This window comes from Camelus bactrianus, chromosome 6, assembly GCF_048773025.1.
Source record: "Camelus bactrianus isolate YW-2024 breed Bactrian camel chromosome 6, ASM4877302v1, whole genome shotgun sequence".
Taxonomy (NCBI): Eukaryota; Metazoa; Chordata; class Mammalia; order Artiodactyla; family Camelidae; genus Camelus; species Camelus bactrianus.
Window position 1 is genome coordinate 65,868,288 of NC_133544.1, and position 13,331 is coordinate 65,881,618.

Here is a 13,331-nt window from a genome sequence, read left to right on the forward strand (position 1 = left end):
TGTTACCAGTGGGGAAAGAGAAGAGGGGAAGGGCAATATGGGGATAGGGAATTAAGAGGTAGAAGCTATTAGATAGGAAATTATGAATCATTATATTATAGACCTGTAACTTATATATTATTGTATATAAACTGTACGTCAATTAAAATTTTTTTTTAATTTTAAATTGTAAAAAGAACCATAGATAACCAAAACAAGCTTCATAGAACTATTGCATAGTGTTTAAGAAGGCAATTTGAATACAAGAGAAGCAAAGTGTAGAAAGTAAATTGAATTGTGGCATTTTGAACTCTCTCTGTCCAAGGAATTTAATAATCGAAAATACCCTACTCCTCTTAGAACAAGAGCAATTCCTTGATCAATGTCCAATGAATGGAGTTAGAAAGGAAATAAATAATTTGTAGATAACATGGAACATCAAAACTGAGAAGTGGCTTTAATGTTTTATTTCATTTTATTGAATGGGCACTTACATACCATTATAGACCGAGAATTGTTTAAAGCATTTTACAAATATTAATTCAGTTCACTTATGAGAAAAGTACCTTTAGCCGTAAGGAACTGCCATTTTTGTAAGTTAAAACATCGAGTATTAGAAATTTCAGACGTTTCATTTTACAGATGACAGAATTTAGGCATAAATGACAGAATTTAGGCATAAAGAGGTTAAGCAATTTGTGCATTAGTAAAAAGCAGAGCTAAGTTGAAATCATGCAGTCTGCCTCAAGAGTCTGTGCATATAACCATGTCACTGAAAAAGAAGTTTACCTAACTCAGGAATCAGTGCTGATTTCAATATACTCAGGGCAAAGATCAGCACTAACTGGGACAGAATTATTAAATAGGTCATTGTCTTTGCCCATTACCTAGCCTCCATTGTTCAAATCCCCAGACAGCATAGGAATACAGCTTTTGAAAGAACTGTAGTAGTTATAAGGCTTAATTCATAGTTACCATGTGCACTATCTGAAATGCTTAAGAAGCCATAATCCAGTAATCCAGTTTCAGGATGATGTGATTTTTTTTAATCAAAAATAATTCAAAATAACTTTAGCTTTTTGCTTTTATTAACTAAAGTATAAGAGATAGCCAATAATATCTCTTTAAAATCACCTTTTTATATTTTATCTATTTTTTCACATATTACAGCTTTTCCCACATTTCTCACTACAAAACCTAATGGAAAAAAATACTATTCTGAATAATTGCAAATTTTGTCATATTTCCAAAGCACTGTTCTTCAGATTCTGTGTCAGAAACACCAAAAGTCAATCTGACATATGAGAATCCTCAAAACTCAGAGTAGGAAAAGAAATAAAAGAGGCCAGTCCAGATTCCTCTTTATCAAGGAGGGACAAGAAAATGTGGAAATAGTCCTATATTAATACTTTTTATTCCATCACATTGCACAAGAAAGAAGAATACCATATCCTTCTTGGTTGTAGGCAGAAAACACATTAAGAAAATTCTGGACATTGGTAATTAAACTAGTAAGTAAAGCATCATGGTGCTGTGTTTCATTGGATTCACGTCTGTGGCATGGGCAGGGAATGTTAGAGTTGCTTGTCTTTATAGAAATCAAAAGCACTCAAAACAGCTTCCTGAAACTCAACACCTGACTGAGTATCCTCCTCACTGCCACCTTCATTTCTTTGTTCCTAAAAGTGTAGATGGCAGGGTTCAGAAATGGGGTGATAATTATGTCGAAAATAGCAAGGAATTTATCCACTGGCACTGTAGAAAATGGCCATGAATACACAAAAATACACGGACCAAAAAATAAGACTACCACTGTGATGTGAGCTGACAGCGTAGAGAGGGCCTTGGACAAGCCACCTGAAAAACGTTGCCAAACAGTGACCAAGATGAAGACATAGGAGATAATCAAAATGAAGAAAGTTCCCAGGGAGATGAAGCCACTATTGGCAGTGACCATGAGCTCCAATCTGTAAGTATCTGTGCAGGCAAGCCTGATAAATCGGGGAAGATCGCAATAAAAGCTGTCCACTTCATTGGGGCCACAGAACGGTAGGCTTACAACAAATACATGTTGGATCAGTGAGTGGATGATTCCAATGGTCCAGGCAGCAACCAAGAGTAAAATACAAGTTCTGAAGCTCATGATAGTCAGGTAGCAGAGAGGCCTACATATAGCCACATAACGGTCAAGGGCCATGGCGATGAGCAGAACCATCTCAGTGCCTCCAGTAACATGAATGAAGAACATCTGAACAATGCAGCCTTGGAAGGAGATTACTTTTCTCTCCTTGAAAAGATCAGAAATCATCTTGGGAGCTGTAACGGAGGAAACCCACATGTCAATAAAGGAGAGGTTGGCTAGCAGGAAGTACATGGGGAAGTGTAAATGGGAGTCAGAGATCACTGTGAGCACAATGAGGAGGTTTCCTAAAATACCTGTTACATAGAACACAGAGAAAACTAGGAAGAGGACAAGTTGCATCTCCAAAGAACTGGTGAGTCCCACCAACACAATCTCAGACACCACCGAATGATTTCCTCCCCACATGGTGTCAGTCACTTTGGGCTCCAAATTTGCCTGAAACAACAGGAAAAATAAGACATTGGGATTACTGGCCATATGAGTCAGGTTCCATTAGAGACGCAGAACCACTAGGAGACAATATACTAAGGAATTTGTGACAGTGACGACCTTACTGATTCAGCAGAAGCCAATTCAGCAGTCTCTGCACATCTGTTGTCTTTTGCCTCTTATGCTGTAGCTTGAGGTCCACAGGACAGGCGCCAGGACGAGAAGATGGATGTAAAATGGAAGAGAACAAAAATAAACTGGAACCCACAGTCAAGAACTGAAGACCTCCAGGACAGACTAACACCAGCGTCACTGCTCTTTGCCTCTGACCTTGATGGTGTGGATGCACTGCAGAAACTAGGGCCCTTCACCCCAGAGCTAAGCACAAACCTGGCATGAAAGTCAAAGAAGCTAAAAAGGATCCCAAAGAAGATGTGACATTTGTAGTCACAGCCATTGCCTCACATCAGTGAGATAAGTCAGCAGAGAAATGATGACATGTTTGAGCTACAAATATGGCTGCTGCTTCACTTCTGCCCTTGAAATAGAGTTGTAGCATGCATGAGGTCATGGGTTCAATCCCCAGTACCTCTGTTAAATAAAATAATAATAAATAAATGAATAAATAAATAAACCTAATTACTTCCCCCCAAAATAGAAAACCTAATAATCCTATAACTGCATTAAAGAAATTAAATAATTTAAAAGAGTAATTTTTAAAACCTTCCCACAAATGCAATTCTGGTTTTAGTGACAATATCCACCAAAAATTCAAGGAATCAGTAATTGCAATTCTACATAAATTGAATAGAAAGAGCAAAGTTTCTCCTCTACCTTATTTTATGAGACTAATATGATGTTGATACTAAAATTTGACCGGTGCAATATAAGAAAAAAATTCCAGGCCAATATCATCCATGATTATAAATGCAAAATTGAAAAAAAAAAATGACCTTGCCAAAACCATTAGGAGCAATATAGCAGTTTGGGTTCCCCAAGTGCAAACACTGAGGTGGAGTTTGGAGTACAAGATGCTTACTAGAGATCAATGCCTTTAAAGGAAAGTCAGAGAAAGGATTGAGCAAAGGAAGAAGTCTCACCACATGGAGTCCTGCAGTGATTTTTGCCCCATCAAATTGTCCCACATCAGGTAGAAAGAACTGGGCAATTATACCACCCTTCACTCATCAGTCACTTGTGGGCTGCTCCAGATAGAGTGTGAACTCGGGGGTCTCTACTGCTGAAGCAGACGCCAGCAGCAGACAATTAGAGGCTGTCTGCTGATGGCATTCCCACAGCTGAGCAGCAGGTCCCTCCTTGAAGGGGAATCTGGGTGGCAGGGAGGGCAGGAGATGATGGATTCTAGTCTAGACACATAACGTTCATAGTGAAAGGTGGACATCTAGGTACCAGTGTCCAGTAGTATTCATCTTTAAACAATTTTTTTTTTGCTTTGCATACTTTGCATACATAGATGATAAAAAGAAAAAAGCAGAGGATTGTTAACATAAAATCAGATGGTAGCCAATTATAAAAAGAAGAGAGGGGAATAAAACTAGAGAAACACAGGTGTTCCTAAGGTACTAAAAAAAAAAAAACTCTTTTAACCAGGCTGATAAGTGCACAGGAGTTCTTTTTACTATTTTCAATATACATGTATGTTTTATAAACCCTCCCGTCTATGGAATATATTTTACATTTTTTTTTAAATGACAAAAATAGGAAGAGATGGATAGGGACATTCCAGAGAGAAAAAACAGCATGTGCAAAGGTACAGAGGTGAGAGTGAGCAAGCAGTTTTGTGGGGAGAACGATGGCTTTTTGGCTTCAATAAAAGTTTGTGTAGGAGGGACAAAGGAGATAAAATGTAAGACATGTAGAAAACAGATTGCAGAGGCCCTGGGAAGCCAGGCTATGGAAGATCAAATACTCCATGCTGGAGGAGTAGCCACGTGGGGTTTTTAAGTTGAGAAGGGCTTTATTTATGTAAAGTCCTGTTTTTAAAAGAAGCCAAGGCTAGAGATGTAACGTAGAAACCACCTGCAGACATATGATCATTGAAGCCACAAGAAATATTTATCTGGGGGGAGGGTGTAGCTCAAGTGGTAGAACACATGCTTAGCACACACAGGCTCCTGGGTTCCATCCTCAGTACCTCCTCCAAAAATAAAGAAATAAGTAAACCTAACTACCTCCCCCCAAAAAAGTTTAAAAAAAATAAAAGAAAGAAAGAAATTATTTATCTATAGTGTAAAATTCCAAGATTTAAAGTGTGGGAAAAAGAAACAAAAACAGCGATACAGGCAGAGGAAGGGTGTCAGAGAACCAGGAGCATTCAGGGCTCTAGAAGCCAAAATATGAGATTATTTCGAGAAGACAAAGAGTGTTGCAATGGAGTCAAGAAGAATAAGGATTAATTCAGTGTTTTGGGGATCGTTAATAAGACAGGAGGTATTTGAAGGCAAGAATCTATTAGCAATTCTTACTCATGTACTCCCAGTGCTTAGAACATACCTAACACATCAGATATGCTCAACTAATATTTATGGAAGGAAAGAAGGAAGGAATAGTGGAGAGAGAAACTCAAGATTGGCCAGGGTTAGGTAAAGGTAGGTTGTTAAGAAGGTTATTTTACTGAGAGTATACGATTTAAAAATAAAAAGGAGAAGATTACATAAAGAGAATCCAAAATAAAAGGACTTTTTAACAACTAAACAGGAGAACTAGGAGCCATGGAGGAGAATATGGAAGGGCATAGAGTCAGAGGTAATAACTCATAAGGTTCTGGAGTAGCAGAAATGTCTGAACGCACAAATGAAAGAAGGGTTAGCCTTGCAAAATAAAAGGGTCACGTGTTGTTCTGCATCAGGAAGGGAAAGGGAAAAGAACGTGTGAGGATACAAGGAAATGTTTTACATAATAAGGATTTTTGTTACAGCATAAAGAACACTGGAACAGTGACAGGTGAATTTGAACTGTACTGGAAATCAGAAAGTCTGTCTTTTAGTAGCTATACTGTTGAAAGTTGTATGAACTTTAGATTTTTACAGATACTTAAAATTATTTCTGCCTATTACTGTTCCTTTTTCCATTTGATCTTATTATCAAATAAAAGCTGAAGGTAAGATCCTCAGGTATCCTGGAATTTGAGTATTTGAGAAAGAAAAAAAGTCTAAATTTTCCATTAATGTATCTGAAATTTCTTTGGGATGGAGTGGGATCCAGGGAGGCAAGGAAGAGATACCAAAATAGAAATAGGGAAGAAACCAGTAGATTGGAGGTTCAAGATGGTACAGTAGTGAGGATTAGCCACCAGAAATGGAAATACAAGGGTCCTGCAAAATTTGAAGTGCTCCCTGCCCGCAGCCTCTACCCATCCCACCCCATCTACAGCAGATTAATATTCCAAAACACTAGCCATGCCTCTCTACCACTCAAAATTGGTGACTTCCCATTGGCTCAAGAGCAGCCATGGTATTTTAGGGTCTCTGTGTTTTGGCCTCCAACACTATCGCACCGTGTCTTCAGCTAAATCAGTCCCTTCATCAACTCTGAAACTATCTTTTCCTGTTTTTCTTCAAACCACCCCCTCTGCATAAAATAGCTTGCCTCATCTATCTTGAAATGGTGCTCATTTTTCACAGCCCAGTTTAAATGCTGCCCATCTCATGAAACCTCCCCAGTTCTCCCAGCTAGAAACCTCCTTCCCCTCCTTTCCCATAGCACTTCGTATTTATCATAGCACTTTTTGCCCTGTGGTATAGTTACATTACATGACTCATATCCTGTCTCCAAACCCTGGAAGGTAGCACTCCTGTATTATTCATCTCTGTCTTCATACTCAGTTCCTAGGGTAGTTTCAGAGGGCAGAATTGTCTGTTCTAGGAAGTAGGTGTCTGCTAAATTAATTTTAATTAATTCCTTTGCAATTTCAATCTAACTGTTTAAGATAATTTAGAAAATGGAGATGAATATAAGGAGAAGGAATTGAAAGATGGTGAGGAGTGGGAAGAAAAAAAGACAAAGATCAGTAAAGAAAACGAGAAATTAAACAAAAAAGTAAGAAATAGAGAAAGACAAAATGATGAAACAATCATGTAGAAGAGAAAGAGAAAAGAAAAAAAAGAATGGTCCCAGAAATTTCCCTCAAGTTCTGAGACTGAAGACTCATGGGCCCAAATGGAAAAATACAGAAAAAGAATTAAAAATCAGCTTACATCTTTAAAGTCACAAAGAGCCCAAGCCACACACCCAGTGAAAAGCTTTAGAAGGAAAAGCTAATCTCACAAAGACAGGACCTGAGTTTTCCTTCTCAGAGAATATTTGACAGAAAGCCTCATGGACAGAGAGAGCAGATCCTCAGTGTGAAACCAGAGTTTCTTCCATTCTTCCCACTTCTTTTCTAATGAGACATTTCCCAAAGATTTCTCCCTTGTTACCTTTCCCCCTCTCAGCTCTTCCTGCTCCAGGACAGTGATGCAATATAATTTTCTGAGTCTTATCTCCCACCCCAGGCTGTGACCTCATGGGGGAAAGAAACTGTGTCTTTTTCTCTGTATCCCCAGCACCCCACACAATGCTATAAACATAACAGAAGCTTAGGAAGTGGTTTTTTGGTGTTTTGTTTTTGTTTTTGTTTTTTTTTGAATGAAAAATGAATGTACAAATAACCCAGATATCAAGGTTCTCTAATACTTCAGGAAGACTGGGGTTCAATTGAATAAATTAGAATATTTGACCTCGGCAATCACTTCAGAATTTTTTCTCCTCAGTCATTTATTATAATAACTAATTAAATAGTGTGGAGGGAAAAACATGCAATTCCTGTTTCTTTGGCAAATACAGCCTAAATTGCATACTTCTCTTTGGCCTATGTAGAAGTTGTCTTTGGCAACTAAGACTAATGCTCTTACCAACTCTGGAGTGGATGTTTATCAGCAAACTAATCTGAATCAAGAGCTAAATCTAAACATTCCGTGTGCATCCTAGTGTTACACTCCTGCGTGCCTCCCAGATCATGCCGACTCTCCCACAGTGTGGCTCTTCTCCTTAAATACCTGACACCGTCTCTGTCCCTGTGTAAGGACCAAGGTCGTTTCCCTGCTGAGTATTTTTCAAACCTGGCCCGTGGACTCAGCTACTCCTCTCAACTCTTTCTCTTCTGGGTGCCTCTTCTATACCGCAACTAAGTCACAGTTTGAAATCTCTAGTGGTGATTTCGTTAGCAGAAAGTATCTTCACCAACAAAACACAACAATTTGATTGAATCTGTTCTGCCCAGCCTTCTCACCTACCTGTTCTCTTGCAGACCTGAAGTAGCAGCATCTTCAGAAAAATCACATCTGGCATATGGAGCTATTTGAAATTTCCCCAGAGTAGAAAAGATAGCTAATTAGTAATACAGAGGGTAATAAAAAGGGGTACCAAATAGAACAGACCAATATGACTTTAATCTGTGTTGGGAATGGTCTCAGAGAGTAAGACTGGTTTTCCCAGAGCAACATAGGATGAGGCAGTTAATGAATCACCTAGGGGAAGACATTCTTCATGAATAAATAACCTTTATCAGATTATTTTCCTACCCCAGGGCTTGAGGCACAGGTGAAGTCCTAAAATTTACAAAGATGTCTTTTGATTAGTTTATAATGAAATCATATTTATTATTCTCATATATGCATACATATATAAGACAGTCACAAACACACACAATTTGATATTTATTTTCTGGGTACGTGCATAGGAGCAGGTTGAAAAATTAGTGTTTTTGTTTTCGTTTTTGTTTTTTGGATATATACCCAGAAGTGGAATTGCTCAATCATTAGTTTTTTGAGAAACCTCCATACTGTTTTCCACAGTGGCTGCACCAATTTATATTCCCACCAACGGTATATGAGGGTTCCCTTTTCTCCACATCCTCGCCAACATTTGTTATGTTCTTTTTCACGATGGCAATTCTGACAGGTGTGAGGTGACATCTCATTGTGGTTTTGACTTGCATTTCCCTGAGATTAGCAATGTTGAGCATCTTTTCATGTGCCTGTTGACCATCTCTTTGGAAAAATGTCCATTCAGTTCTTCTGTCCATTTTTTAATTGGGTTGTTTTGTTTATTGATGTTGAGTTGTATAAGCTATTTACATATGTTGGATATTAAGCCCTTATCAGTCATATCATTTGCAAATATTTTCTCCCATTAAGTAGGTTGTTTTTTCACTTTCGTGATGGTTTCGTTTGCCGTGAAAAGGCTTTTAAGATTAATTAGGTCCCATTTGTTTATTTTTGCTTGTTTCCTTTGCCTTAGGAAAAAAAAATACTGCTCTTGACAAAATATTTTTCTTTACATGTTCGAAGACCATTTTTCAAGATAGAGAAAAGGGTGAGAGTTTGTGGAGTTCAAATCACTTCTAAAAACACTAGTTAAGATTCTAATATACTAAGTTCTGTTATACAAGATAGTTATACAAAAGAAGAAGAAGGAGGAAGAGGAGGCATGAACTCTTCCCTGAAAGAATTCATTCTATACACCAAAGATATGTAAAGAAATATTTTACATAGAGTGATGGGTGTAGTATTAAAAGGTCCATATGAAAAATATGTAATAAAATATGATTGGAAGTATAAAAATGCTTCATCAAAGAGGTAATAGCTGAGTGACAGCTTGGCTCTGAGCAGTGACAGCCAGAGTAGCATATGTAGAGCTTTGAACATCTGAAATAGAACAGCACATTCAGAAGCTTACAAGCAGTTTGTGCATGGAAGTCTGTGGTTTGTGAAGAGCTGAGGATTCTTGAAAATAACTGTGGGCACCTTGGGTTAATAAGAGAAGATATGACCAAAAATTACAAGTCAGCCTGTGGTCAAAGAGCACAGAAGGTGGACACAGGATGGGGATAGGCAAACTGACAATACAGAGCAAAGTGGGATTGTGATTCCTCTTGTGTTTTTATCAGAAAATCCTAAATCTTGTTAGCTTTGAGGGATTAGGAATGGAAAAACCCAATATTCTTGACTTAACATGAGTTTGCAGCAGTATAATTCTTTCTCATTACTTTATCTCTAAACTCTTCTTACTTTTTACCTTCTCTGTCTAAAACTAAATAATTGGCAAAACTTAAAAAAACAGCCAGAGCATAAGTGTATTCTTCACTCCATGCAGTACTCCTTAAGTTGGTACTCCATGGATAATGTGTCCATGAAGTCTCAAATCCATCTATCTGTGTCTCCATAGAATTTACAGGTTTTTTAGTTTTTGATTATGATAGCTTACTAGACAGTTTACTGAAATATGGATATATTGTGTCTTTCTCTTCTTATATAGAACCGATTGATTCATATTGGCCAAAAAAATTTTTAAGTCTTGGCTCTGAGTTCAAAAAATACCAATAAAACTTTACCATTGCTAGGCTTTCAAATTGCTGTATGATGGAGAAAATCAGGCTATTCAGTTTCATTTAACAATTCATTAATTAACAATGGTTACGTCTACAAGAGTGAACAGTTGACTTTTGATGTTACTGGTTCAATAAACACATGGTAGATTCAAATATTTTCTACAGAGTACCTCCTGAATGAATAATATATTGAATAACCCTAGGTTTTAAACATCTTACATTTTCACAAACTTTATAAACTTACCAAATAAAAGCCTTTACTACTTACACGTATTTTAGCACCGTCAGTTGTGATACATACTAGCAGAGTCCAGTTCATGTTGTACTGAATTTAGGTTTTCTCATCTTCTCAGAAAATATTCTCCCCTATATTTGTTCCACACAAACTATTTATAGAGGGTAATTTTTCAACCACTTCAATCTCAGCATTGATTCCTAAAATAAACGACAACTGAGAAGTATCATTAACTGTCAAATTACTACCAGCCAAAGGAAACCCTTGAAATAATTTACCTTGTTTTTATTTTATTTTATTATTAAAGTATAGTCAGTTTACAATGTTGTGTCAATTTCTGGTGTACAGCGTAATGTTTCAGTTTTTTAATTGACTATTGACCTTGATTCAGGATCCCCAACTCTGCAAGCAACTGTCCTCACTGAGAGGCTAATAGTCTTAAAAAAGTTTATTTTACCTGGACATATTTATTCAGCTGCTACAACCAAACATGACATAATTAACTCACCATTGTTAAATGGATTCCCTTGCTTGGTTAACAGATGAACTGCTTGGAAATGTACTTTGGATGTAGTCTCAATTTAATTTTTCATTGTTGGGAAGAAAAATTTTGCTGTAGTGAGATACATTCATTACATGTAAATGTTCTAATTTTCTGACTGCTGTTTTCTAATGAGTGCTTAGTCTGCTTATGATAAATGTATTGTTCCCCTCAGCACAGCTAGTGTCATTGCCTCATATAATGATCTGCTCTATAATTCAATAACAGTAATTCACACTCCACTATGCCTTAAAAGCACATTAGAAGTCTACTTTTCTTTTCTCTTATCTTCTTATTTTGGTATGATGAGTATGTGCTCAAATAGTATTCAGGGTTCAACCAAGGGAGGAGAACCAGTAGAAGATAGACAGACAGACAGACAGATAGACAGACAGATAGTTAGATAGATAGATATCAAAAGATTTATTACAAGGAATTGGCTTATGTGATTTGTCTTAGTGTTAGTTTGGGGGGTTTCAGTGGTTACTGTAAGGTTTACAATATACATTTTTAACTCATTACAATATACCTTCAAATAATTTTATACTGCTTCACATATAGTATAAGAAACTTCTATTCCTGTGTCCTCTCCTTTCTGCTATGTCATACAACTTACGTCTACATTTGTTACTATGCCCGTAACACGCTGTTATTATTTTTTCTTTAAACAGCCTTTTAAAAAGATTTTAAAATAGGGGAGTAAATTAAATATTCACACACATATTTACCATTTCTACAGCTCTTCATTCCTTTACATGCATCCAGATTTCTATCTCATATCATTTTCTTTTTGCCTGAAATACTGTAATGTTACTTATAGTGTAGGTCAGCATTAGATGAAATCTCTAAGTTTTTGTCTAAAAAAGTCTTTATTGCACCTTCAACTTTTCACTGAATAAAGAAATATATTTTCACTGAATGAAAAGTTCTAAATGACAGTGGGTTGGGGGTTGGGGTAGTTATTTGAAACTTTAACAATATTTCTGCATTGTTTTCTGGATTGCTTAGTTTCTGATGACAAGTCATTTGCTCTCACTCTGTATATGGTGAATCCTTTTTATCTGGCTGCCTTTAAATTTTTCTCCTCATCATTGGTTTTCAGCAATTTAATTACTTACTTGGTGAGATTGTCACATCCTTTTCTGATAGTTCTGCCATTTCTGTCATTTCTGAATCTGTTTCTGTTGATTTATTTTTTTTCTGGGGGTCATTTTTTTCTGCTTCTTTGCATGCCTGAGAATTTTTGCATGGATGCTAGTCATTGTGACTTTTACATTGTTAATTATTGCATTTTGTTGTATTCCTTTAAATAGGGTTGGATTTTGTCCTAGAATTCAGGTCATTATCATCTTCCACTTTGCTTCTTAAATATCTATTGTAAGGTTTGGTGATATATTCTCTAAAGAATGATTGCAAAGCATAACAAAGGAAGAAGGAAAATCAAATCTTCGCTGACTGGTTCAGCCTACTCTAGCATTATTATTTTTCAAGAAATGTAGGAAACCGAAATGACTGTGAGGATTTGTTAGATTACTTGGACTAGAAGAGCTTCTTTTAAGTTCACTACTTTCTTTAAATAAATGGTTTGTTTATTTCCTAAAACATTCATGAGTTCTCTGTAAGCTAAAATAATGTCTTTTTCTCTCGTTTTAGAACTGTGTTCTACAGAGTCCCCCTCAAAATATATTTCATCCATGATTACTAAGAAAGCAAGAGATAAAACCCATCAAGCTTCAAGGATTGCCTATTGATCATATAACTAACTTTTCCCTTCCAGCATTCAGTCCCTAAAACATTAAATTCAAGTACCTATTCACAGTTTTTTTAATTATATAAAGAAAATATCTTTATATACCATATGATTATCTCTCCATTTATGTAATAAACTTATTGTCTAATCTGCATTATATAGGGAGAACAGCTGATCAAAGTTCTGTTTCCTGATTCACTCTTTAGCCTTTAATTCTTCCATTTGAGTAATCAAGACATGTTAAACCTGTTTTTATCTCTTCTATTATTGCATTGCCCTTTTCTACTTGCTCTCTATATCATTTCTAAATCACTTCTTTAAAAATACAGTATAGCAATCTATTAAAGCGAGTAAAAGTTTATTTCCCCCGGGTCTTGAAAATGAAGTACTATTAAGACATCACAATCTCATACAAGCACTATTAGGCTAACTCCTCATTTTTACATAAGAATAAAGAGAACTATTTTAATAGCAGTGCGCTATTTACCTAGCCTTTAGAATACCTCTGATCCTACTACCTCTCATAATTCTTCCTGCTCTGGATGGCTTTTTCAGATCCCAAGCTCCTGCTCTGAATAAAGCTCTTTTCTCTATCTCACAAAATTGTATTGTTTTAGGAACATTAGTGTACTGTTAAGAGAAGAGAAGACTGTTTTCCTGCTGGACAGATCAACCTCGAGATCTATGGAATTATGAATTTCATATCAGGTCACTCTAGCATCCCTGGCAGCATCCTTGTCCTCCCTTTCCATCCTTTCCATCATAGCAGTGTAACTCTAAGGAAAATTGCAACTTCAAGGCTGATGTCTTTATGTGTATCTGGTCCACTAATGTTAAATTATGAAAATATTTATACCTCACCTG

At 36.6% G+C, this 13,331-nt stretch overlaps 2 protein-coding genes across 2 annotated transcripts in view; one reads left to right on the forward strand and one right to left on the reverse strand.

Annotated features, from left to right (window-relative positions):
* LPCAT4 (lysophosphatidylcholine acyltransferase 4) overlaps window positions 1-13,331 on the forward strand; it is an 88,578-nt gene that overhangs the window by 46,828 nt on the left and 28,419 nt on the right. The window lies entirely within an intron of this gene.
* Window positions 1,589-7,200, reverse strand: LOC105077032 (olfactory receptor 4F3/4F16/4F29-like). The gene has a single exon (XM_010965315.3). The coding sequence runs from the start codon at window positions 2,597-2,599 to the stop codon at window positions 1,589-1,591; it is 1,011 nt and encodes a 336-aa protein (XP_010963617.2). The 5' UTR covers window positions 2,600-7,200.

What these genes read in the sequence shown, in the direction of transcription:
- LOC105077032 (XM_010965315.3), bottom strand. Translation starts at nt 2,599, where the DNA reads ATGGCCAGTAATCCCAATGTCTTATTTTTCCTGTTGTTTCAGGCAAAT.